The following is a 27,285-nucleotide window of genomic DNA, read 5'->3' as shown; positions in this document are numbered from 1 at the left end:
AGAGAGTACTCCTGTGAATTATTAGCAGATATCCCTCTCCCCACCTTACCGCTGACGACAGAGAGACTTTAGAGAAAGAACTCTATCTGGAGGAGATAGTGGGGGCCATCAGAAATCTACGACCTAGCAAGGCAGTGGGCCCCAATGGAGTCCCTATTGAACTATATAACCTGGCAGCTACCAAACATGCCCCCCACTTAAAAAAGAGGAAAGCCTGGAATGGGGGAACTACCCCCAGAACATGCTTGCCTCCATAGTTGTTGTACAAAAGGAAGGGAAACCTGAAGGAGAATGCAGATTATACCGACCGATCTCCTTGCTCAAACCGGAGGTCAAGTACTAGGTAAACTGTTGGCCTCCCACCTCACTCCGATCATGCATACACTGGTGCACCCTGACCAGTCTGGCTTAATGCCATACTGGAATACAGCTCTAAATCTCCGGAGACTGTGGAGTGACCCAGTATGCATGGCCAGACTGGCTCACTGCACAAAGAAGCAGTGATCCTATCACTTGATGCCCATATGGCCTTCAACACCTTCGAATGGCGATACCTATTTGCTGTACTGGAGAGACTGAGCATTGCCCCCCCCACCCCCGATTCCTGGCGTGGATATGACTCCTCTACTTCTCCCCTCTCGCACAGGTGGTGGTGAACGGCATCCGGTCGAAGACATATGCACTTCAACATGGTACAAGACAGGGGTGCCCATTCTACCTTCTAATGTTCGCATTGGTTTTTGAGCCACTGGCAGTGTGGGTGAGGGTGGATCCCCTGATCAACGGGATACATTGGACGGAACAGTGGGAGGAGAGAATATGGTTATATGCAGGTAACATTTTGCAATATCATAGTAACTGAAGGCTTCAAGTATCTAGTCATCTATTTGACCACAGACCCTGCCCGTTACTACTCCCATAATCTGCTCCCCCTCCTGACTCGACTCAAACTGGACATCCAACTCTGGGGATCTTTACCACTCTCACTGCTGGGAATGGCCGTCTTATTTAAAATGATGGCCTTGCCACCTTTTTTGTATGTCCTACACAACATATCATACCCTGTCCATCAACACTACTACAAAGCGATAGACAGTGAGCTCAGGACCCTTTCATGGAATGGGGGACAGGCACAAAGAGTCTTAGTCAAGTGGACCAAAGGATGGTAAGACAGAGGAATCTCCCTTCCCAACATTAGGAAGTATCACTGGGTGGCACAGTGGACAACCTTAAACTACTGGATGCAGGCACCCCAAGACGAACCAGCATAGAGAATGGACAGGCAGCTGCTATTCCTGGGAGGGTTTCTTACAGCCATTTACGCCCCCCCCCCACCAAACTGACACATGACCTGGGACCCACATGAGTGACCATCGACCACTGGTGCGTCGCACTCCGTGACCTGGGATGTGAGGGAAAACTGACGCAGGCCACCAAGCTTTGGGACTCAAAGGCGCTGGGCACATTGAGCAACCTCCCTGGATTTGCAAAATTATTGGCATCTCAAAAGTTGTGGACCTCTGGCCACATGACAATGCACTCACTTTTCAAAAACCTGCAAGAGGAGTACAAATTAGCACCCTCCGAACATTACTGATATCTCCAGGTGCGACATGCATTGCACTCTGCACTCCCAAGGGGGACTGAGTTACCAGAATCCTCCTCTCTGGAGCGCAGATTGATAGAAGAACACCTACACAAAAAAGCCATCGCCCTCACATATAAAACGTTAATAACTTCCCAGACCCACTAAAAAGCCTTAAAATGATATGGGAGCAAGACGTTGGAAGTATAGATGACAAGGAATGGGAGAAGCACTGGCATCCCCGAGGCAGGTGGGGATTCAATCTAGGTTTCGTTTGGTGCAACTGAAAGTTCTCCACAGAGCATACCTGTCATGTAAAGTTAGAGCCAAGATGGGCAGTGTGCCCCAAAACGTGTGCCTCAGATGGTTTGGACTGGAGGGGTCCTTATTACACATTCTCTGGGAATTTCCAGAAATCAGGCTCTACTGTTCCTCAGTGATTGTATGCTTAAACAACCTCTTCGGCAATGAATTGTCGACCTCAATTAAATGGTGTCTATAAAACATACCGGAAGCCACAGTTCTTAGGAGGCTGGAGATTCTATTGATAACTTTGGGCATGGCGATTGCGAAGAGAACTATCGCCAGTCTATGGGGGTGGCCACACACACCACTACTGGGAGACTGGAAGTGAGACATGGACCGGTGCATGCTGGCAGAAAGGGTATCTTATGAAAGTCAGGGGTGCCCACAGAAATGGAAGAAAGTGTGAGGGAGATGGAATGAATACAGAGGCAGACTATGCACGCCCCACCCACCCCAAGATCCCGCCACACAATTGCATTAAACGATAACCGATACACCGGTAACAACTTGATGGGGCTGGAATTGGGCACAAAACTCCTACTGGGCGATGGAAAATGTGGTTTTAAGTATTTATGTCCCATTAGTGCCGTTCAATCCTAGACAGTATTTAGAATGTATCATGTATTCTTGCCAAGTTTCTAATAAAAATATATTTTTTAAAATACTGAAGATGGATAGGCTTTTCCTAGGCGATAGCCTAATTTTTTACAACACCTAGTGAGTCCGAGAGAACACTCCTCACTATTCCTTTAAGAACCCAGCTGGTGAGTACAGTGGGCAGCAGCACCCAGAGCACAGTGGAGGCCTAGTCAGGGTCCAGGCGTGACAAAAGAGCCCAGGCTGGGGTCAGCCCAGTTCAAGGGGAGGAGAATTACTGCCTGAACATGCCATGCTGCATCCAGAGGACAGCAGAACCTGTGGTTGTCATTTAATGTCAGTGCGTTGTGCTTGAGAAGATGTGGAAGGCGGCTGGTGCCACAGCACTCCGTCACAATTCACTGTACTACCTCTAGTATCTTCAGCTTCTCTCCGAAACATTACAGGTATCTATTGATCCTTATTTTGACAGAAAGTTGATGTAAGAAACTGGAGTATTAATTGAGGGTAGTGAGAACCCACCTCAAATAATAATCACAATCCTTGTCAGGGTAAATTACAAAAGTCAATAAATACATCTGTGCTGACCCCTTTTGTAGATTGAGACAAAGCAGTCAAGCTTAACTTAGAGGCAATGAGTGAAGTAATAATGCAGTACTCAAAGAGATATAAAGTGGAAACATAACAAGAAAATTTCCAATCCAATTTAGAAAAGCAGAGTAAATTTCAGTAAATAAATTGACACTAAAACAACCAAAATCCAATACGTAGAACTGAGATGGGCTTTTAAAAAATTATATTAAAATCTGCCAGAAAGCACAAAGTGCAAGCTGCAGTTATCTGGTCGCTCTTGCCCCAGACAAAGTCAAAAGTTAAGGCCAACCACTATGGCACATATGTTGGTTACAAGGTCCCTGTTCATCCCGATGGAAAGTTTACCTTCTGGCTTAGAAACTTTTATGGAGAAAGAGTGTGCGTCAAAAGAGGATGCTTCTGGTGCGGTCGTCAAAGGAGGCTGGAAAGCTCACAGTGAATAAAGTCTGAAATCTGTGCCTTTTTGCCATAGCAGCTTGCTTCTCTGAAAAAGCTTGACTGCTCCCTGTGTAAACTGCTGGTTAAGTGTACTTTCTGTCAAGTATACTTGCAATGCCATCTGGGCACATGATTTCATTTACAGAACTCAGTAGTGCTGAGGAGAGCTTTAATCTAGTTAAATATGAACTTCTCTGCTGAACAATGAGTTATTAAGTCAAGCAGAAAACGTAAAAATATCAGGAACTGGGCAGACCAGAGACTTTAGCAATACAGTCGATAAACCGTCGATAGTTTTTTTTCATGACTAATACTAAAACGTACAATTGTTTTAGAGCTGCTGCCTAATGTATAAGATATGAGCACCACCTGATCTGGGATCATTCAAAAATGGAGCCAAGCACATTTGGCTATTAGGGCTCATGTTTGTAAACGTTACTGCATTTTTAACCCCTAGGGTGCCCGGTAGCAGCTGGTCTCGTCCTCGCACACGGTTCCCGTGTGCTGGGGATGAGACCATCTCGTTCTGCACCCGGCCCACGGAGGAAGCGCTAGAGCTCCCCTGTGGGCCACCTTCCCACACCCATCAGTCGGGGATGGAAGGGGAATCACTTCCCCTTTCAACCCTGACCCCCCTCCAGAGATGTCCGATGACGTCAGCACACAATCGCGTGCTGACGTCATCAGAAGTCACCTCCCATCGCAAATGCGATGCGATCGCGCAGCAGAAATGCCCACTAGACACCAGGGAATTTTATTATTTTCATACTTACGTATAAGGGGAGCGGCACCTTGAGCACGGGCCACTCCCTAGGGGGCAAAATATTTTTAGGCCTTTTCTGCCCCTCCTGGGGGCAGATCAGCCTATTATAATTAGGCCAATCTGCCGCCAGGGGGCAGAAACCCCTGGACACAAGGGATATTTTTTTTTGTTTACTTGATATTTTTATGTATGGAGAGCGACCCCTTAGGCAAGGGTCGCTCCCCTGGGGGACAAATTGTATTTAGGCCATTTCTGCCCCCCTTGAGAGCAGATCGGCCTATTTTCATTAGGCCAATCTGCCCCCAAGGGGGGCAGAAACCACTAGACACTAGGGAATTTCTTTTTTTATATACTTACGCATAAGGGGAGCGGCCCCTTGGGCAAGAGCCGCTCCCAAGCGGGCAAAATATTTTAAGGCCTTTTCTGGCCCGTGGAGGCAGAAATCCATAGACACCAGGGATATATAATTTTTTATTTACTTCATATTTTTAAGTATGGGGAGCGACCCCTTAGGCATGCGTCGCTTCCCTGGGGGGGGGAATTGTATTTAGTGCATTTCTGCCCCCCTTAGGGGCAGATTGGCCTATTTTTATTGGGCCAATCTGCCCCAAGGTGAGGCAGAAACCACTAGGCACCAGGGATTTTTTTTGTCATACTTGCGTATAAGGCGAGTGGCCCCTTGGGAAAGGGCCTCTCCCCAGGGGGGACAAAATATGTTTAGGCCTTTTCTGCCCACCCTGGGGGCAGATCGGCCTATTAAAATTAGGCCGATCTGCCCCGGGGGGGGGGGGGGGGGCGGGACCCCTAGAAACCAGAGATATATATTTTGTATTGTTTACTTTATGTTTTTATGTATGGGGACCGACCCCCTAGGCAAGGGTCGTTCCCCTGGGGGGCAAATTTATTTTAGGCCATTTCTGCTCCCCTTGGGGGCAGATTGCCCTATTTCTATTAGGCCGATCTGACCCCGGGGGCAGGAGTGTGTGTATGTGTGTGTTTTGTTTGGGGAAACAGCCCCTTGGGCAAGGATCACTCCCCATGGGGGCATATTACTGTTGGCCAAATCTGCCCCCCTTGGGGCATACCCCTGAGAGAGGGACTCAAACCGCACGAGCCCCCGGTATCTGCAGAGGTCACCCAGCTGCTCAATGCTTTTCAACTCCCACTTGGAAAATCCCGCCAGTCCTCCCACCCCCTGCAGCAAGTCACCTTCCCACAAGGGCGTCATTTCCATAAGCGTAATATTCGACCCCAGTGCCTTATGTGCCTCCCTCCAGGCCCTCATCACTGACATGGTGTGTGCCGGTAGCCCACTTTCTACCTGACGTCTGTATAGGGCTGCCACATATCCCCTCTTACCCATCACTGATCTGTCTACCCAGTAATACTGGTTTGTCATGGTCAGCAAAGTCCCACTCATTTATGACTGCTAGTTGCGAGGCCCAGTAGTATTTACTAATATGTCTGGGATCGCCAGACCTCTGTCAACAACCCTCCTCTGGAGTTTGCATAGGCAATATGTGGGGCTTTACCATCCCATAGGAGGAAACAGAGTGCCTGATCAATCTGCCGGAACAGGACCAGCAGAATCCAGTTTGGTGTGTTTTGAAGAACATAAAGGAGACGGGGAAGTGACATCATTTTATAAAGAGCTGCTTTGCCCATCAGTGACAAGGGTAATGACCTCTAATGAGCTACATCTGTGTGGAGACGGTCTACCTAATGCAGTAAATTTTGGTTAAGAAAGAGCTGTGGGTCACTCGGGATGTAAATCCCCAGATATTTAATGCTGTCTGGTACCACTTATGCCTCACATGGTGAGGTGGGATATGGGTGCCTCCCTCCAGTGGAAAGACCATGGATTGTGGCCAATTTATGCATTGTCCTGAGTGGTCTCCAAAGGTCTGGAATATCTGCAGGATCCTGTCCATTGAAAGGGTGGGTTGTGTGAGAAACAGCAGCACATTGTCAACTTAGAGGGAGACACGCTCCTCCTGATTGCCGTTCATGGACACCCCCTGCACCAATTGATCCTGGCGTATCCAGGCTGAGTGGCTCAAGGGCCAGGGTTAAGATCATGGGAGAGAGGGGATAACCCTGCCTCGTTCCCCTGTGCATGGAGTTTAACCCAGTTACAGAATTCCGGACCAAAGTCCAATTTCAGCAGTGTTGAGAAGATGTAATTTCATTCTATACTGTTGAATGCCATTTTTGCATCTAAGGCCATCAGGACCGTATCTATGTTCTAGGGGCATTTGTCAGTCATATGCAGCGTCCCATATAGGCGGCGTAGGTTGATTTGAGTGCCTTTATAGCGCATGAAGCCTGATTGGTCTGGGTGAATTATAATGGTAATAATACTGCAAAGCCTATTTGCTAGGGCTTTGGTTAAACTTTGGTCTCTACATTCAACAGGGAAATCAGCCTGTAAAAGCTACAGTCCGTTTACATTTTCCCAGCCTTATGGGTGACTATAAACGTGGCTATCAGTTGATCTTGTGAGAGGCCGCCTTCCTTCAATGCTGCCTGGAACATGGGTAACATATGTGGGGCCACTTTATCAACCATTCCCTTATATAACTCCACTGGCAGCCCGTTGGGACCCACCGCCATCCCGGACTGAAGGTCTTGTATGGCTAATGCAATCTCAGCCTATGTTCGGTCAGCCTTCAGGGCATCCTTTGATTCGCTCGTTAATTCACAGAGGTTCATATCATGAAGGAAGTCTACACAATCACTGTCTGACAATGCAGATGTAGATTGGTATAGTGCTTCATAATCAGCAAATGTGTTGGCTACGCTTTTACTATCTGTCTGCGGCCTACCCACTTGTTCCATTACTTTGAGTACCCAGGATCATTCCTTGTCCTGTTGATGTAACCAAGCCAGTAGCTTGTTTGCCTTGTCGTCTACATCATACAGATGGCGCTGCACTGCTAGGGTACAGCTACAAGCCTTCTCTCCCACTAGTTCTCAGAGTTCACTCTGGTGAATATGCAGTTGGTGGTGCTCACTGGTGTTCTTCACCAGCACCCTAGCTTCTAGTTCCTTAATATCCTGTTCTATTTGCTAAAAGTGAAGAGGCATTTTCTCTTTCCTACCTCCAACGTGGGTCTGGGCTTGACTCTGTATGACTGTTTTGAAGGCCTCCCATATGGTATTCGTGGAGGCAACTGTCCCTATTTTTTTTTAAGTAGGTATCTGCCACTGTCCCCAGTATATCCTTAATACATGAATCGCGTAAGTACCATATATTTAGCCTCAGGCCATCACCATGGTGTGGATTGTACTCTGAAGTTGAACTTCTACTGGAGAGTGCTCTGAAACCCCTCTGGGTCTGATCTGCACCACCCCAAAATTATCTACATGTTAGCACTGTGTAAAGAGCTGGTCTATCAGTGAAAAACTATGGTGATTTGTGAAGAAGTATATGTATCCCTGACTCTCCGGGTTGTGTAGGTGCCAATGGTCCGGCAGCCCCAGTGCGCCCACTAAGGAGTGCAGCGCCCGGCTCTCACTCCTTGTGGTGGCCCCAGACAGTCTATGAAGTACTGAGTCAATTTCCGCATTTGTATCTCCACCCGTGATTAGGATCTCTGGTGGTGTTTCCAACAAGAGTGCGCTGATCTCAAGGAGGGTTTGGGTCTGGAGGGGAAATGTGAAGGGAACACACATGTAGGACCATTTGCTCCCAGAAGCCTGATAGAGCCACATATCTGCCCAGTGGGTCATGTCAAGTACGTTTGTGGATAAGAGGAGCTGATTTTTCAATTAATATCCCCAACCCCGTGATTCAGATGTGTAGCCTGCATGAGCTAGTAGTTTGTAGCCAAACCTGTCCAACACTTTGTACATCCTGCCCGAAGGTGTGTCTCCTTGAATAATACTAGGTCCGAGGTACTGAAGGACCAATGCCCGTTTAATCTTACCACCCAGACCATTTATATTCCAGGTCCATATGGACAGGTCTATAACACGAGGGTGGGGAATTTCCAAGCCATCCCTCATAAGGGTCAACATGTTTCGCGTCTCTCGTGGCCCATAAGGGTCCAGTGACGCTTCATCAGGACCAGTTGACTAAATGTATCTCCTAAGCGTAAAAAATGCGGATAACTACAACCTGAAATTGTCAGGACAAACGTATACAATCACTTACCCTAGTATGGGAAGGAACTATTAATCCTAACTGTCGCCCATCCCCATTAGGGAGCGCGCTACATGGGACCCCACGGACCAATGGTCAGGCGCAAGACTACTTTAATGATGGTGCTCCTGACGGCGGGTGACCTACCCGGGTCCGCGTCTCCATTCATTTGGGAGACGCGAAACATGTTGACCCTTATGAGGGATGGCTTGGAAATCCCCCACCCTCGTGTTATAGAGTGATTGACCATTATCCCTGTTTCACTCTTTTGACTATTTTTAACCTTGACCTCTGACCCCCATTTTGACTAATAAACAGATTATCTCTTGAGGTTTAGAGAGTCAATTTTAAACTTCCTACTTTTGATCTCCTTCCTTTACACTCACACTTAGGGTCGTGGCATCATCTCAGATAAGATCTCCGGCAAAGAGCCCCAGCATTTGGGGCGGTGCCCGTCAGACATTGCAGCGCCGGTCTGACGAGGAGCAACTCCGATGATGAAGCATGACACCCTTCTGGGTGTGTGAGGTTTTTTGCTCCTAAAAATTAGGACCCCTCTTTCATATCCTTTCTCTTTCTAGCTGGAACAGTGTATTCTCTTGTTCAGACAAGGTTTATGAGTACCTGTAGTAGAGGCACTGCTATATCCCCGCTAGCCAGTTTTTTGTGCATGTTCACTACTCGGCATAGTGCTAAATCTACCACCAGTTTTACCAGTCAATGTTTGAGGGTTATGTACTTGAGTGCCCATGCTATCAGCCAAACGGTTGTGCTTGTGTATTACATTTCCAGTAGGTTCACCATTCCTAAGCACCCCAGGGTTGGTTATATTCCCTACCCACCCAAACGAGTGTCCTGCCTTTGAGTGGCATATTGAGAGATTGACGCCATTTTGTTCAATGCGTTTGATTTCGTGCTGGTCATAGGCAGCAGAACCAGTCAATGCATGACTGGTAATTTTACAAGCAATTTCTTCAATCTTGTAGAAGATGATCTTAAAAATATTGTTCAGGGAAGTTTGCAAATTTGAAATGTCCTCTTGCAGTACCTTGATCCTCGTTCCACTCCTACCTCCCTCCAGCTATGTGAAGTCTTACAAATTTTACTTGGTGTGCATGACTTGGTACCAGCCTTAATAATACCTGTTAACACCTGCCACCTGTTTTTACATATAATATCAAACACTGGGAGGGTCATGATAAGGACTGTGTGAATAATGATGGCATTGTGTCCCTTCATTCAGTGCCATGCTTAAACCACTACCAAGTTTTTCTTTTTTTAATATATTTTTATTAGCATTTTGTTCTTTTACAATTGTATGCTTGTTCATGTTACAATTCTGCATTTGTTACACATGCCTTTTTAACATTTCGCTTTTATGATATACTTTACTTTTGGTTCATTGTTTGTTGCTTTGATGTTGTTGACATTTTTGCTTCTTGTTTTAATAAATTGTGCTCTTTTACATGTTATAGTGCGTCCCTTGTTTCATTTCACTATTTTTGTAGAACTAATAATCGAACATTAAACTTAAGTCCCTTCTTAACTATAACTTGGGAGGGAGGAGGGGGTGTGGAAAGTGAAAAGACAAGGAGAGGGAAAAAAGAGGAGAGGGAAGAAAAAGAGAAAAAAAAAAAAAGGGGGGATGTAAAACTCAAAAGGACGTTGATGTTGGGAAGATTGAAAAGGGGGAAAGGAGGAAGGGAGATAAAGACCCCAGGGGGTCAACTTTACAGCTTTGTGTGAGTGGAGTTTGTAGTTGTTAGTGTTTAAGGTACGATAGTGTATCAACTTTTGGGGGGGGGGGGGCCAGCCCAGGGCACACCAGCGCGCAGCGGGGACGGTAGGTCACTCATGCCTATCGCTGCTTCTAATGGTGGAGTGGGAGCCAGCGGGTCAATTGTCTTCGTATCCCTACTCCCGGTGTGATCTATTTGTGATTTGGACCAGTTCTGGGCGTCTGTTTATGTATTTTCCCCACTCGGTTCATTTCCCAGTGTGGGTTAGATTTCGCCTGTTGCTCCTACTGGGTTTGCCAGTCTCTTGTTTATACCATCCCAACTCGTCACTAAGTCTTCCCATCCCGGGGCAATGGGAACCCGGCGGATGTCCCTGGCTTCTTCTGCTTTTAGGACCTGTAGTTCAGCTCTGGACCATGCTGAAATATCCCTTTTCCAGTCAGTTAGCATAGGGTGGCCTGAAGCCTTCCAGCCCCTCGAGATTAGTCTTTTGTAAAGGGCCAGGGATAGGTCCAGGAAGCGTCCCCTCACCTTTCCGCATAGCGCAGCTGGTCTGAGGCCCAGTAAGCACAGCTCAGGGGTAAGTCGCAACTCCGTCCCAAATAATTCAGATAGGATGGGCAATATTTCCCTCCAACCAGATTGGATCACTAGACATCTCCAAACCATGTGGTCAAAATCCGCCTCTCCTCCTCCGCATCTCGGGCATGTCCCAGGGCCCCCCCGTATATACGGAACAGTCTGTGGGGTGTGAGATACGTCCTATGTAGATAATTGTATTGGATGTATCTTAACCGCGTGTTATGCGAGATCACCCGGGGGTAGGCCAGTACTCTGTTCCACTCTGAGTCAGACAGTTCCCGCCCAATCGTTTTCTACCACCGACCTCTCAAAGACTGTAAAGGGTCTAAGGCTGCCTCAACTTGGGCCCAGTATATTTTGGCGATCAGATGTGGTTCCTCCCCTGATGTCAACAATAAGTGCAGGACACCGTGGGTAGCGGGTTCCGCATTCATTGTGTCCCACTGAACTTTAAGAGTGTGTACTAGCTTCCCATAGAGCAGAAATTGACCCCGGGGAACACCCTCTTCCGTTAGTTCAGCAAATCCCCTCATTACACCTTCCTTGAAGAGCCCGCCCACTGTTTCTATTCCAGCTGTCGACCAAGGGCCAAGTCCCATATTTCCCGGTCCCCTCCCCACAGATTCCAGGGCAAGCACCGACAGTGGTAAAGCTGGAGAATATGGAGGTCCCACTCCCACCCTTTTCGTGCATCTTTTCCAGCATGCCATCGCAACTTTTATCATTATATTATTCCGGGGGGGGGGGTTATTTTCCTGTTTGCCATGCATGCCGCAATCCATGCCGTGTCCGTTACTCCTTGGGCAGTACATAAATCCAGTTGGCCCCTACCCGCCAGCCAGCCGGATACCCACTGTAGTTGGGATGCCAGGTGGTATGCCTCAAAATCAGGGGCTCCCAGTCCTCCCGTATGGGGTGGTCTACAGATAGTCGTGAGTGTAGTTTGTCTACGTCCATCGTCCCATATTAGTTCTCTGAGCAACGCATTCAGGTCGCGGAACCATGCCTGGGGGATCAGCAGTGGCAAGTTGGCAAAATAGTAGAGAAGTCGGGGAAGCATGATCATCTTGGACAGTGCCACTCTGGCCATCACTGGCAGTTTCAGAGAGCGCCAAAACCCCACTGAGGACCGCAGGGATCGGAGCGCTTTACCAAGGTTACCCTCTCTTAGGTCTCCCAGTTCGTGGAAAATTTGAATCCCCAGGTACCTAAAGGTCCGCGGGGCCCATTTCAAGTCCATTGGGCATTCTGCAGGGCGTCTATAACCAGGCGTCAAGGGAAACACATATGTTTTGCCACAATTAAGTCATAATCCTGATACCTCTCCGAAGTCCTCTAGGACCTCCAGGGCCCAAGGGAGACCGCTCGTTCCATCTCTGAGATAGATCAGTATATCATCTGCATATAGCGAGATAATGTGCTCAGTTGGTCCCCACTCAATCCCCCTGCCCGCTCCTTCACCACGTACCCAGGCGGCTAGGGGTTCTATCGCCAGGGCGAACAACAATGGGGATAGGGGGCACCCCTTTCTGGTTCTCCGGTGCACCGGGTATGCACTGGAGATTGTCCTACCCGCCCTGACCCTTGCTAGTGGGGATGAGTATAACAGGTCCACCCATCTGACCCAGCACTCCCCCAGGCCCATTTTTAACATTGCCGCCCTCAGGTAGTCCCATCTGATTGAGTCGAAGGCCTTCTCGAAGTCCACCGCCAATAGGGTCCCAGTTGGTGGCTTCGATTCGTCGGGCATATGTAAGATGGAAAAAATTTGTCTAAGATTCAGGGAGGTGCTGCGACCAGGAATGAAACCGTTCTGGTCATCATATATCAGAGTGGGCCTGTGGGGTAGCAGCCGGTTGGCCATGATCTTGCTGAGGATCTTAAAGTCGCTATTTAACATTGATAGCGGGCGGAAGTCAGCTACTGATGCCTCATTGTTATTTGTTTTGGGGAGTGGCACTACCAATACCTCACGTAGTGTGCATGGCAGTTCTCCACTCTGTGCCGCCTCCATATACATCTCCATCAGTCTGGGTCCCAGTAAGGACTTATACTTTTTATAAAAATCCATAGGAAGACCGTCTGTGCCAGGGGTCTTCCCAGGGGCCAGCTGTGCAAGTGCTTCGTTTATCTCTTCCGTGGTCACTGGCCCTCCTAGACTGACCCTATCTTCTAAGTTCAGTACCGGCAGGGGGATCCGGGTCAGGAAATTGTCAAGTGTTCCCGTCCCCAGGTCGGTAGGCTTCCTGTACAAGTGCGAGTAATAATCTCTGAATGCGTCATTAATGGAGCCTGGGCTGAGTCTGCGAGTTCCCCCTCTGTCCAATACGCTTGTGATAGGTTCGCTGTCCCCATTTGGGCGTACCAGCCATGCCAAGAGTTTACCTGATCTCCCCTCTTCCGACTGTAGGGATGTCAGGTACCTTTGCATGCTATGCATCTAAGCCGCTCTTCGACTTGGGAGTGTTCTCTGCGTGCGCGGTCATACTCTTCATCTACTTGCGCTGCAGGGCCCTGTCTCAGTTCCCCTTTGTGAATGACCTTCACCAGAGCGTTTAGTTCCCTCTCTAGTGTGCGTCTTACCCCCACGGACTGCCCAAGACAGCAACCCCTCGTCACCACTTTGTGTGTCTCCCATTCCACGGCTCTGGTAGGGGTGGATCCCTTATTAGTTTCAATGTGTTCTGTTAGGTGGCATCGCAACGCCTCCCTATATGCCTGGTCCTCTAGCGCCGCGGGGGTCATTCTCCATGATGGTATGGGGGGTCTGTCCTGTGATACCCTCAATGTCAGTAATAGAGGATTATGATCCAATATTGTGCGGGCAAGGTATTCAGAGTGGGTCACACCTCGAGACAATCCTGCAGTGCAGACCATCCTGTCGATTCTAGTGTGCACCTGGTGGAGGCCCGAGTAAAACGAGTAGTCCCTGATAGTCGGGTGTCACAGCCGCCAGACATCCACCAGTCCCCAGGTGCCTAGCCACTCAGCTAGTCTTTGTGTTGTCTTGGTTGATGTTGCCCCCTGCAGAGGGGGGGTGGACCTGTCCATGTCTATGTCTAGCACTGCGTTAAAGTCTCCTCCTATTAGTACTTCCCCTATGTGTTGACGTGTAAGGTGTCTAGATAGGCCCATCATAAATGAGGTTTGGTCCTGATTGGAGGTGTAGATGCAACTCAGAGTCAACGGGAGCCCTTGTAATTTCCCCTCCAATATGACAAACCTTCCCTCTTTATCTATGTTGGAGGAATCAGTCGTCAGGGGGACCCCCGCCCTAATCCAAATCAGAACGCCTCTTGCATAAGCTGAATATTCTGTGGCAAACACCTGTCCCCTCCATCTCCGTCTTAGCTTTTCTCCTTCTCCTGGCGCCAGGCGGGTCTCTTGTAACATAGCTACCTGCACCCCTCTTCTCTTTAGGAAGGAAAGAATTCTATGTCTCTTGGCTGGAGTACCCATCCCCCTGACATTCCAGGTTATGATATTGTGGTCTGCCATCTCATTCTTAAAGCCTGTTGAGTGTAAGCTTGGCGCGCCCGGGACCCTGATTGACCCCCCCGCAAGCTCGTACCTTCATTGTGGTCGATCCATTTCATACATATAACCGATGTAACTCGTAACTGCAAACCCCAACTCCCCATCCCCAGGGCACCTCCGGAACTGTAGGCTGCCCAGAAAATTGTGCAACACTGCAATTTGTTCAAACACATCACTGCAATACTCGCCAGCCAAATCTGACAGGCGAGAGTCAAGTGAGGGGGGGGTGGCCAGGTCCGGAGGGGCCATTCTTCCACTTAGTTTGTCTTGCCGCTCGGCGCCAGCGCGGGTCCAAACTATGCGAGTTCATCAGCAGTTTGCGGGGTCACCCTCGGTGTGTAAGTTGAGCCTCCGGAGCCATCGGGAGAGGACACCACTGTGTCATCCGATTCTTCTTCAGAACCCTCCTGGGGCGACGTTTCTCCACCCACTCTGGCTGCTGCCTCCAGGGCCTCCCTCTTGCCAGTTTCCCTCTGTGTCCGCGTTGGCGTCAGTCTTGGGCGATCTCTGGGCCTCTTCCCCCTCGGGGCCCGGCGGGTCCCACCCGCACCATGGTTTTCGTGCATAGGCCGCGCCGACTGTGTCCCATGCCTCTCGAGCCATTCCCATGCTTCCTCTGGGGTTTGGAAGAACGTGGTCTTTCCCTCTGCAACCACTCGTAGTCTTGCTGGATAGAGCAGCGAGTACTGTATCCCCTCATCTCGCAAGGCTCTTTTAATCGCCAGGAAAGAGGCGTGCTTGTTCTGGACTTCCAAAGTGAAGTCAGGGAACAGGGTCACTTCCCCATTGGCTACTTTAAATGGGCCCGTTTCCCTGGCTTTCTGTAGGAGGATGTCTCTGTCTCTATAATGCAGAAGTTAAGCAATTACAGCCCGCGGGGCCTACCAGGAGCCAGTGGTCTAGACGGCACACGATGCGCTCGCTCCAGTGTGTAGAAGGGGGTCAGGCACCCCGGCGCGACAACCGTGCTTAGCCATTTCTCCAGGAATTCCACCATGTTCGCCCCCTCGGGGAGGCCCACAACGCGCACATTGTTCCTCCCGTTTCTACCCTCTGCATCCTCAGCCCGCTGTTCAAGCTTTGCCACTCTGCTAGCCAAGAAGGTCACCTCTGCTGTCACATCTTTTTGTTTTGGCACGACATCCGCCAGTATTGTTTCTGTTTCTTTAACTCTGTCGGCTAATTTATGGTGATCAGCTCTCAGGAGGCCAACCTCTATCGCCAATTGATTGATGTAGCGCTGCAATGTTGATTTGGTGTCCTCAATGGCTCCCAGTATCTTGTCTAGGGTGTCTTGCACTTTGACTTGTGACTGGTTCTGTATGGTCGTCTCATTGTCCCCCGGCGGTGTCAGGGGGTCCATGGCTTTGTTCTTATGCCGGCCCTTAGGGGGCATTGGTCAAGCAGGGGGAAGTGCCCCAGGGGGCCCGGCACGTAGTCCAAGCGCTTGTGCTGCTTGTTTCTGGTTTGTCCACTAACTTAAGCCTCAGCTGTCTTAGTCACTGGTCCCGGGTGTTCCAGGGCGAGCCCTAGGCGTTCTGCCGGCCGTTTCCAGCGCCCAATCCCCGTGGGAAGGGTTACGTTAGCCAACCATGAGCGACTGCGACCTGCTCCCGTCCTAGGCCATTCGCGCACTCTTCTCTTTCACTGGGCCCCACTTCGTCGACCGGAGCCAAGCACACGCTACCACTGTGGCTTAATTATCTCCCCACTTGATGCACTCACCCTCTCTTGGGTACCACCTCTATGTCCCTGGTGCTTCTTATGATTGCACCTGGTATCTCCGGTCGAGAGTCACTGGTGTCCTCGGGTCTCCAGTAGCTCCCTTGTTCTAGCACGTCCGATATTCAATTGCGGGTTCTCTGCCAGGCGTGCTCCCCCCGAGGGGGGCTACCAGGGGTCAATACTCCCCTCAGCAGTTCCTTGGGGGGCCTCCATATAGTCGCCTTGGGTCTTCCGTTTGCTGCCAGGGCCCCATTCCATATGTCCGGGCTTTTCAAAGGAATCTGGGCCACGCCCACTCCAACGGCCCCGAGAGGCCAGGAATCCCTATTAATATTGGGATCCACCTGGGCCCAGCGCGTTTTTCAGGCTCCCCTGGTACCTCAGAGCGGCTGCAGCGCCCGAGCGCCGCCGCACGCGGGCCGCCCACCCGGTCCCAAGCGCGGCCCACGTCTTCACTCGGGGCCGCGCCTTCTATTAAGCGGCAGGGCCGCAGGTCTCTGCCAGCGCCGGGCGACTCGACGCAGCCGACAGCCCGCGCCAGGGCTGCGGCTGAGTCCCAGCGGCTCCGCCTGTTCGTGCTGATCGCCGCGCCCGCACCCCGGTGAGGGACTGCCCGGTCAGGCGTGTCCGGCACAAAGTTTGCTGTCGGCCCCTCCGGAGCCGAACGACTAAGCGTGCGCCATGTTCAGATCCATGGCCACGCCCCCAAACCACTACCAAGTTCACTGCTTATCAACGCATCTGTGTTTGGTTCAATACTGGCCACATGCTTAAGTCCCGCAGCGTTATTAGTTTTGCCGAGAAAAGATTTTATATCTCTCGTTTTCATATTGAAACAGTGGGGGTTATTACAACTTTGGAAGAGGTGTTAATCCGTCCTAAAAGTGACGGATATACCACCAGCCGTATTACGAGTTCCATAGGATATAATGGACTTGTAATACGGCTGGTGGTATATCCGTCACTTTACCGTCACTTTTGGGACGGATTAACACATCCTCCAAAGTTGTAATAACCCCCAGTGTCTCTTTTCTTTATTGTTAAGCAAATTTTCAACTTCCTGGATGAGCTTGAGTATCTTGGACAGTGTGCAGTTTTCAGCAGCATTCTTGGTCTGTTGTTTTGCTTTACCAGCGCCAGTTGGGTTATCTGCAGCTTTCCGTTTCTCCATCCCTGTCTGGGGTTTAACCTCACTTCATCAATAACGAAATCAGTATCAGCATGCTACCACCATCAAAAAATGACATGTTTGATTATGAAGCTAGTTACATTGGACCTATTGTAGTTGTGTCACCTGTATCTCATAATCTACTAAAAGCTAGTCACATAGACACACCGTGGGCATACGGCAATTGACTTCTCTTCAAGATGCTTGATGTTTATCTTGACAGCAGGAAAATGGAGCCCCAATAATGGAGGACTAATTGGGTGGCCCAGCCCTGCTTCTTCCGGTCTTTCACGGGCACAGGCTGGCCTGCCGTTGGCCCTGGCTTTGCCAGGGCATGAACTGCGCAGCAGGAATCAGCTGAGCGCTTTGTGAACTTATTCTCTCAGGGGAGGGGACCTTCACTCCAAGCGTCCCAGGTGTGTGCTGGGGAATTCAGTACCCCTGCAATGTGACCTGCACAGTGGGAATCATGCAAGTGCTACATAGCGTGAGTCTCTTAGAAGCATCCCAGGTGCGTGCTGGAAAATGGAGACTATCTGTGATGCGTCCCCCGCAGTGGGAATCAGGAGAGCGCTATATAGTGCAATTCTCTCAGGTGTCCCAGGTATGTGCTGGGGAATGGAGTCTCACTGTAAGGGAGCTACACTCTTTTTAGCATAATTGGAAGACATTGGAGGAGACACAGCAGGAGAACAGAACGGGTGAGTCTATTTTGTACCTTAGGTTGTCCCTGCAGCTCCTCCTTTGCTAGCAAAGACAATTGTTTCAGTAGGTAACTCCTGATAGCTACCTTTATTTCCACATAACATCAGATGGCCATAAGAAGCAGCTGTACTTCATTGGGGAAAAAAGATGCATGATGAAATGCTAATGGTAGAAGGTTGTTAGAAAGCCTGCACCAGTAAACAAAGGGAACAGAGGTACCTAGAGCTGCTGGGCTGAACTGGGAGAGGGAGGGAACAACTAAAAAAGTACAGTGACAAAGATCTGAGGGAAGAAGCAGCACACAGTGGAGTTAGCAAGAAAACACACTCCCATGGTGTGTTGAAAGAAAAAGAAAAAAAACATTCTTTGATTTTTAGCTGTGAAAGAATACAAGCCATCATTTCAGAAGGATGATAAAGAAGCTATACTCAGGGGAGAGACAAACAGACGAAAAGGAAATAAAGCCAATGATTAAGGAGCAAGCAGATGAGACAGACGAGAAAATCAAACAATCATAAGAAAGGGAGTGGGGTGTATTTGGGTGAAGTGGGTTAGATTGGACTAGAGTATAATACGTTTGAGTGGCATGTGGTATTATGGAGTGGGGTAGATTGGGTAGAGTAGATTGGAGTGGGGTCCAGTGGAGTGGGGTAGATTGGTTGGATTGAGAGGGGTATATTGGAGTGGGGTAGATTGTGGTGGAATGGAGTTAGATAGATTGGATTGCAGTTGAGATTGGAGTGGAGTGAAATAGATTGGTGAAAAGTGTAGTGGGGTAGACTAGAGTAGAGTAGGGTAGATTGGGCAGATTACAGTAGGGTAGATTGAAATGGAGTCAGGTAGATTGAAAAGAGATTAGAGTGGAGTAGTCTGAAGAGGGGTAGGGTAAATTGGAGTGGGTTAGATTAGGGTGTGGTAGATTGGAGTAGGGTAGAGTGGGGTGGAGTAGAGTAGATAAGAGCAGAGTGGGGTGGAGTGGGTTAGACTGGAATGGAGTGAGGTAGCTTTGAGGAGACTGGCAGATTGGAGTCGAGTGGGTTAGGTTTCGGTAGAGTGGAGTGTGGTAGAGTGGAGTGGGATAAGCAAGGCACTGTAGTAGACTGGAGTGGCTTGGGTTAGATTGAAGTGGGGTCGAGAGGGGTAGTTTGGAGTAGATTGGGATACATTGGAATGGGGAGTAGGGTATCTTGAATTGGGGTGGAGTGAGATAGATTGGAGTGGAGTGGGTTAGATTGAAGTGGGGTAGATTGGAGTGGTGTTGAAGGGAGTGGGGTAGAACGGGGTAGAGTGGAGTGAGATACTGGGGTAGATTGCAGTTGAGTATGATTGACTGGGGAATAGTGGAGTGCAGTGGAGCGGAGTGGGGCAGACTGGAGTGGGGTTGTTTGGAGTGGAGTGGGGTAGATTGGAGTGGAGAGGAGTAGACTGAAGTGGAGTGGGGTAGAGTACGGTAGAGTGGGGTAGACTGGAGTGGGACAGATTGAATGGGTTATGGTGTGGCACACTGGAGTGGTGGAGTGGGGTAGGGTGGAGTGAAATAGGAGTGGAATAGTTTGGAGAGGGGTAGATGAGGTACATTGGAGTTGAGTGGGGTAGGTGGGAGTTGGGCAGATTGGATGGGGTAGATTGGAGCTGGGTAGTTTGGGGTGGAGAGGATTATGGTTGATTGGAATGGGCTGGATTAGTTTGGAGTGGGTAAGATTGTACTGTAGTGGGGTAATTTTATGTATTTATTTAATTATAAAGTTTTATATAGCACAAACTTGACCCTAAAGTCTATCTGTCAAGTAGAGGCAACAGGTAGATTATACCGCTAATCTATTCGTGGACATTAAAGATACAGCAGAAGGAAGAAGGTCAACAGGTAGTAAAAAAGGGCCAAGGCAAGAGAGTAAAAGCCATGTAAGTAACCATTGAGTCGTGTCGGTTTTCATACAGAAAAGTAAGTGTTCTAGGGCAGATATGTATTCAACAGAAACATTTTGACTTCTTTTGTAAATGATGCAGTTGATGAGATTAATCTGATTTCAGGGGGCAGGGAATTCCAGATTATGAGTTTAGGTTTTCTTCTGAGGAATTTCTGAGGTTTCAACAATAAGATGCTGGTGCTTCCAGAGGATCTGCAGCTGCCAGAGAGCTCCAATGTTTCTACCAGATACCTTAGTATGTTGTAGAGAAGGGGTTTATGGGTCATACTGGCGATTTTTAGCTGTATCCTTGTCTCGTGTGAGAGCCAGTTTAGGAGTGATGTGGTTATTTCTTTTGGATCCTGTGATGAGTCTTGCAGCAAAGTTCAGGGAAACCCTTAAAGTGGCCAGCTTAGAACTAGGGAGGCCACAAAGGGTTTTGATTCCATAGTCCAATCTGGAGATCACCAGAGCTTAACAGCTGATTTGAAGTTGTCAAGGGGAAAGAAGGGTTTTATATTTCTTAGTATGCTCATGAAAATTTGCTCCTTTGGTGGCAGAGCTAACGTGTTCCTGCATGCTTAGGTTCTTGTCAAGTATTATTCCCAGTGATCTTGTGGAGTCTATAATGTGTGGAAAGCAGATAAGAGTTGTTAGTTGCTTCAACCATTCTTCAATATTGAGTGATTGCTTGGGTGGGGCGATTAAGAGGAATTCCGTTTTGAGAGCGTCAAGTTTGAGGTGGTTGCGGGTTACCCAGTTGTGGGTTTTTTGCAGCATTATGTTGAGAGACTGGATATCTTCAAGGGAGGAGAGTGTGTCATCTGTGTACACGTGGTATTGAACGTTGGAAGATTTTGGAATGTCAGTTAGAGGATCTATGAATAGGTTAAATAGTGTGTGAGAGAGTTTGGACCCCTGAGGAACCCCCTAATGTGACTGCAGTGGAATTGGATGGGGATAGGTTGCTCTTAATTCTTTGGGTTCTATTGTGGAGAAACGTGGTGAACCATTGTTCTTTCCAGTAAGACAAGGAGATTCTCATGTTTACAGTATTGAAAGCAGAGGATAGGTCTAGGAGGATTAGAAGTAAAGATTCCTTCTGGTCTGTTATAATGTTTGGGGCACAATATAGTGTTGGCTTAGAGTTTAAGGCTCTACATATGGCGCAAATGTACATACAATGTGATACTTGCATAAATAAAAGTGGGAAAAAAAGAGGTTCCTTCTCATCTAGCATTTTTAGCACATCGTCATCTATGACTTTTTACGTGGCATGTGATAGATTAGAGTGGAGTGGGGTAGATTGGGTCGAGTGGAATGGAGTGTGGTAGATTGGGGTAGATTGGACTGGACCAGAGTGGAGCTGGAAGACTGGAGTGGAGGGAGGTAGATTGGGAAGAAGTGGAGCGAGGTACACTGGATTGGAGTGTAGTTGGGTAGATTAAGGTGGGGTACAGTGGGGTATATTGGGTGAATTTGAGTAGGGGAAACTGGAATGGAGTGGGGGAGATTTGAGTGTGTTAGAATGAAGAGGGATGAATAGAGTGGAGTAGATAGGTGTAGATTGGGGTGGGGTAGATTGGAGTGGGGTAGATTGGAGTGGGATTAGATTGAGATAGAGTGGGTTAGATTAGAGAGAAGTGTAGTGGGATAGATTTGATTGGAGAGTGGTTGATTGGAGTGGGGTGGATTGTGGTAGATTGGCAGGGGTAGATTAAAGGGAGGTAAGGTGGATTGGACTGGAGTGGGGTTAAATAGAGTGCAGAGGAGTTGGATGGATTGGAGTGGTGTGTGGTAAATTAGAGTGAGGTAGACTGGAGTACAATAGACTGGAGTAGGGTGGTTTGGAATGAATTCGGGTAGATTGGAGTGGAGTGGGTTGGATTGAGGCACACTGGAGTGAGGTACTACATTAGAGTGTAGTAGATTGAAGTGGAGTGGGGTAGACTGGGGTAGATAGGAGCAAAGTGGGTAGATTTGAGTGGAGTTCAGTAGACTGTGATGGAGTGGGGTAGATTGGAGAGGGTTGGGTTAGATTAGGTGGAGTGGCATAGTGTGGAGAATGCATAGTGTGGTAGTACACTGCCATTACAGTAACACGTTTCAATTAAAATGACCATTACATTTGCACCAAAATATAGTTTTACTGCACATAAATGATAATGTGTGCAAATGTCATCACCTAGTGTATTGATGTGTTTTGATTGTATTCAAACATCTGTTTCCACCACACTTCAGAATTAGAAAGAAAATGTGCCTTATATGTGCTAACTCTGATAGATTCTGAAGCAACAGCACAGTTCACCTCTTTTTTTGTTGTGTGCTAGGAAAAAAAGAACATTCCTTCTCCTCTTACATGGGTACTCTGCAGGACTGTCATGTAAATTATCTCACTTTGAAGTCAGAGAAAGAAAAATAAACACCAAGCTACCTGTAAGAGAGAGCCTGACATTTGAGCTCTGTCTTTGAATGGACAGCAAATGTGGCAAGATAAGCACAAGATTTAAATACCTAAATATTTAAAAGAAAGCGAGTTCAGGGAAGAATACAATAAAAGCGGTTTAGGCAACAAGAGGGACGAACTGAACCTGGAGAGCCAAAAGCAAATAAAGCCAGCAAATCGAAAGTCAGTAAAGGTGAGTTACAGACCACAAACACAAAGCCAGTGGTAATCAACGAGCAGAATTAATTCCTAGGTCACTGTTCTGAAAGTACCCCAAGTGTCTTAAGCAAACCAGACAGCTGCGCTGTCAGATAGGCTGAAACCTAAAAAACAATAAATGGATCAGGGGGTGGGGAGTGTCTGGAGAGCAATGGACGAACTGGGGAGGGCATGGAGATTCTGTTCATGGAGCAGAGACAGAAAGGAAAGTGATAAACGTCCAAAAAGTGCTGACACAGCTAAACAAAAGTACTCCCCTCACGACAGCAGTGAAGGGATACAAGTCTTTCAATCCGGTTGGATGAAAATAAGCAGTTGTCCAGGGGTGGGAATAGTTGAAGAATATGGAAGAAAGCCATTGATTAAGCAGCAGGGAACTGACAGAAATCTAGAACTAAGCAAAGAGACGACCTAACGCCCACTCTGAATATGATATTGCAGACAATTGGGCTCATTCTGAGCCCGGCGGGCGGCGGGAGCCGCCCGCCTGGAGGGAGCCGCCAAATGACCGCACCGCGGTCAAAAGACCGCGGCGGCCATTCAGACATTTCCTCTGGGCCGGCGGGCGCTCTCCAAAAGAGCGCCCGCCGGCCCAGAGGAAATGCCCCTGCAACGAGGACGCCGGCTCAGAATTGAGCCGGCGTAGTTGCAGGGGTGCGACGGGTGCAGTTTGCACCCGTCACGTATTTCAGTGTCTGCATTGCAGACACTGAAATACACAGTGGGGCCCTCTTACGGGGGCCCCTGCAGTGCCCATGCCATTGGCATGGGCACTACAGGGGCCCCCAGGGGCCCCGCGGCACCCCCTACCGCCATCCTGTTCCTGGCGGGAGACCCGCCAGGAACAGGATGGCGGTAGTGGGTGTCAGAATCCCCATGGCGGCGGAGCGCGCTCCGCCGCCATGGAGGATTCCCCCGAGCAGCGGGAAGTCGGCGGGAGACCGCCGACTTTCCGCTTCTGACCGCGGCTGAACCGCCGCGGTCAGAATGCTCGTGGGAGCACCGCCAGCCTGTTGGCGCTGCTCCCGTGGTCGGTGGCCCTGGCGGCCACCGGCCGCCAGGGTCAGAATGACCCCCAATATGTTTTCAACAACCGATAGATATAGTTGTCTGCAGGTCGAGACCAAAAAAACAAATAAGGATGAGCTAAGCACGGATAAAGGCAATTGTATATCCCCTGATGTAAAAAAAAAAAAACATGGAGGGAAGTGGGTGGGGGCTTAAGTAGAAAAAGGCAGTAAGCTTTGAAGAAGGGGGAGGTGTAGCATGAGAAGAGGCATAGGGCCCCCCCCCCCCCCCCACGGAAAAAAGAAAGAAAAAGAGTTCTGGAAGGTCGGACAAAAATGTAGTGGGGAAAAACAAACTAGATTTCAGTTTTTTCACCAATTATGACATTCACCAGGTTGCTTTCATCAGCCTCCGAACGTCATTGGTGGTGATGTTCTACAAAAAGGGGTCATAACAAACAGCTTCTGCAAATTTGATTTTCGTCGTTACACACAGCCGCACTAAGATAAGCTCCTTCTTGAGAAAACAGAACTTTAAAAATATAAGCAGAGGTAACATTTCCACTCAATTGCACATTTTAGCCCAATTCTCTCTTCGTTTGCTTCTCCTCCTCACACAGAAAATTAGGTTTATAGGTTTCAAGGTATCACAGGCATAGCAAACTAAATGAATACTGGTTAAACCACCTATGTCCTAACCAATAATATCCCTGAATTAATTGGTAACATTACACCACAAAACATAATTTTAGCAATTTCTCACTAATACCATATTTCCATTATCTAAATTCTTCATCTCCCTCGTGCTACTTTCCTTGTTTCTCACTTCCCAGAACTACTGTCCGTGGTGAGATAGCATAATCTTCTCATAATTTACGGCTATACTGGACAGATGGGTATCATGCACAGCTAGATGAATAATCCATTAATACATTTCTGTATCTTTTCTGGAACTGCTGATGATGAACTTGTGACCTTCTCAGCATGCATCGTCTCCCATACACATACATTGTGAAGTGAGGAAGTCAGTCTCAATGTAGGTGAAATTATCGGTTGACCCAGCTAGGAAGGCCTTACTTGTGATGCTGATTGTCCTGCTCTATTGATGAGCATTGCTATTCTCTATCCCCACTATCCACAAACTGTGCTATTGATGATTGATGACAGATTAACAAGTAGGATGCCTTCATTTTCCCAGCAGGGGTTTGGTAGCAATCATATCCATGTTCTCCTCTAATTTTCAGCTGTGTGCTCTAATGAGAGTCATAGTGAAAGAAGAAAATTCTATTAATTATTATAATAGTTTTGGAAATTGTTTCCTTGGCATTATCTCATACCTGTCGTCCTTGATCACGGAAAAACTCCCCAGTGTTCTCAATAACCTGCTCATCTGACATCTGTGAGTACGGCTGCTCCCGACAGAAGGTGAACATCTCCCACAGCGTTACGCCGAACGCCCAGACATCACTGGCAGTGGTAAACTTCCCCTGCAGGAAAACGGCACAACGTCTGTAATTTACTCATATTTGTATTGACATCATAGGAAATTAATTTACAGGAAGCGGTTCAAATTCAAACAGATAATGTTTCTGAATATCTGAGTCATATTCTTAGTTCAGCTCAGGTCTTATGATTGTGCTGCCACAGTATGCACAAATGTGTTGCATGCCAAGATGCAGAAATCACCATAGATGGTAGTATTGACAGTTTCACAAAGGAGTCTTACCCACAAGTGACAACGTAAATGATTGAAAATGCAAGCCTTTATGCAAGATTATGCGCTTAATTTAAGGCCTTTCAAACTTGCTTTTATAAGAGGATACATATAATAGTTTTAGTTGCAAGATCATTTTGCTTCTTATATACACAATTACATTTCTATTAACGTATTCTTCTCTGCTAGATGTAAAATCAGAATGTATAATCACACAACTGATGACATCAATGCATAAGTAAAATGCTAATGTAATCAATGTATATCAATTTTCCCTCTTTTTATTAACTACGTTTTGATAAGGGCCCTTCTATGTTTTAGGGCTACATAAATACTGTAGTTGAAACATGTGGAGATGAGATGTAAAACAAGATGGTTGCTCCCACCACCAGCTTAAGGGAATCATATCCAATATTTTGGCCATGGGTCATTTTATCAAAGGTGAAGCCAACTTTCTGAATCTGTTTTGCAACCGTAAGTGAAAATTACATGAGTTACAACAGGAAGGCGATAAGATTTTTGAGTGCGATCCTCGGAGTTCTTGCATCAAAAATAATCTCTTGTATGAATTATTGCAGCACCCATTTGCCCTCTCCTTTTTATTTGGTGCCCTTCTGTCCATTCTCTTTCCAAACACGCTTCTCTTTGATCGTTTTTTGCCCATCCTTCAACAGTCTGTCCCCCCACCATGTACAAGATGATGCCACCAATAGCCTAAAACAGTGGACTCTCCACCCTTTTATGTAATACAAGCTACTTATGTTCATTGAAACACATCGAGCCCATCTAATATTATTAGGGATGTAACAGTGATCATGTCAGATGAGATTACATTAGTGGCCACCATATGCAAGATTATTGCCTATGGTCATTTCAGCGCATCAGGCATGGTTGCCAGCAGTAATATTAAAAAGTCTTTGTCAATATGGAATGCTGGGGACGTAGGTAACAACATTTATAAAAAGTCTCCCCAATGTCACATGATTTATCACTCAAATAGTAGCTTTAAATTTATTTTGCAAATTTTGCAATTTTTCTCCATATATCAGCTTATGAGTTCTGAAAATGAACACATTTTCATCTTGAATATAAAGTCTCAATTTTGGTATAAGCATATTAACTCAACCAAGCAAAAACATCGAATTTAGTAGGGTGGGCTGCACACTGGAGATCTACTTAAAGGCAGCTAGAGAGCTGCCAGTAATTCACAAGCTACTTGGTGGAGAAGCCTGGCCTAGAGAGTGTCGGCATAAAAGTGGGTCATTTGTGCAGTGGGTAACTAGCCAGGTACATTTGACAAGACAGTATATAATTTGTAAAGGATCCAGGGCAGCCTGTTACCTCATAATTTGATTGCTCTGGGCCTATGGATTTCCACAACTGCTTCAAGCTTAGGCTTGAAGCGGTAATTCTGGGCCGGGACCAGAGGTGAGGATTATGCTTAACTTTGTTCCTTTTATTACGTTCCAGCAGATATCATCATTAACAAAAGGTAACCTTACATATTCCCACCGCTGGAGCTCCACTCATGGCTTCCTTTCATCGTTTTCCAGGCCGCGCAAGTGAGTGAGCCATTCTACCCATTAGAGGGCATGGGGCATTGCTTAGACGTTGCTTTGTGGGGGATGAGCTTGATTCTGTTAGTGATACTGATGAGCTTGCGTCCCTGTGGAGTCTGTGCCTCCCCAAGCCACCTTGGAAGCCTCCTACACCTCTCGAGGTCTGTGTTAAGGATTTTAATAAGCGGCTTATGCCTGGTGACTGTGGTCCATATCAGGCAAAGTATTTAGCCAGGTGTTGGCAGCGCAATAGCATTCTTAGTGCTGCTGGGGGCTGATCCCAGGCAGAAGTTGATTTTGCCCTTCACGAATACAGGGTGTGTCAGCCTGAGGCTTTGACCCATATTTCATTCTTCTAGCCCGTCCAAATAGAACTGGTTCCCCCCCCCCCCCACCCAGTGATGAAAATACGGCCTCTCAGGCTACCAGGCTGACTGTTTGCCTTTCCTTTCGCGAAGCTAGCGTGCCCAGAGATTCACTGGATTTGTCTAGGATTGCACCCATGCCCTCTGGGCTACAGGATAGGCTTCATTTGTTTCAAATTTGCTAT

At 47.9% G+C, this 27,285-nt stretch overlaps 1 protein-coding gene across 2 annotated transcripts in view; it reads right to left on the bottom strand.

Moving 5' to 3' along the window:
• The window catches only part of DDR2 (discoidin domain receptor tyrosine kinase 2), a 737,021-nt gene that overhangs the window by 24,229 nt on the left and 685,507 nt on the right, over positions 1-27,285 (bottom strand). For both annotated transcript variants that reach the window (XM_069231100.1, XM_069231101.1), the window contains one exon: positions 24,800-24,949. In XM_069231100.1, the coding sequence (XP_069087201.1) occupies positions 24,800-24,949 (150 nt within the window). The remainder of the gene's footprint in view (positions 1-24,799; positions 24,950-27,285) is intronic.

This window comes from Pleurodeles waltl, chromosome 4_2, assembly GCF_031143425.1.
Source record: "Pleurodeles waltl isolate 20211129_DDA chromosome 4_2, aPleWal1.hap1.20221129, whole genome shotgun sequence".
NCBI classification, from domain to species: domain Eukaryota; kingdom Metazoa; phylum Chordata; class Amphibia; order Caudata; family Salamandridae; genus Pleurodeles; species Pleurodeles waltl.
This window is presented reverse-complemented; position numbering and strand designations above follow the sequence as displayed.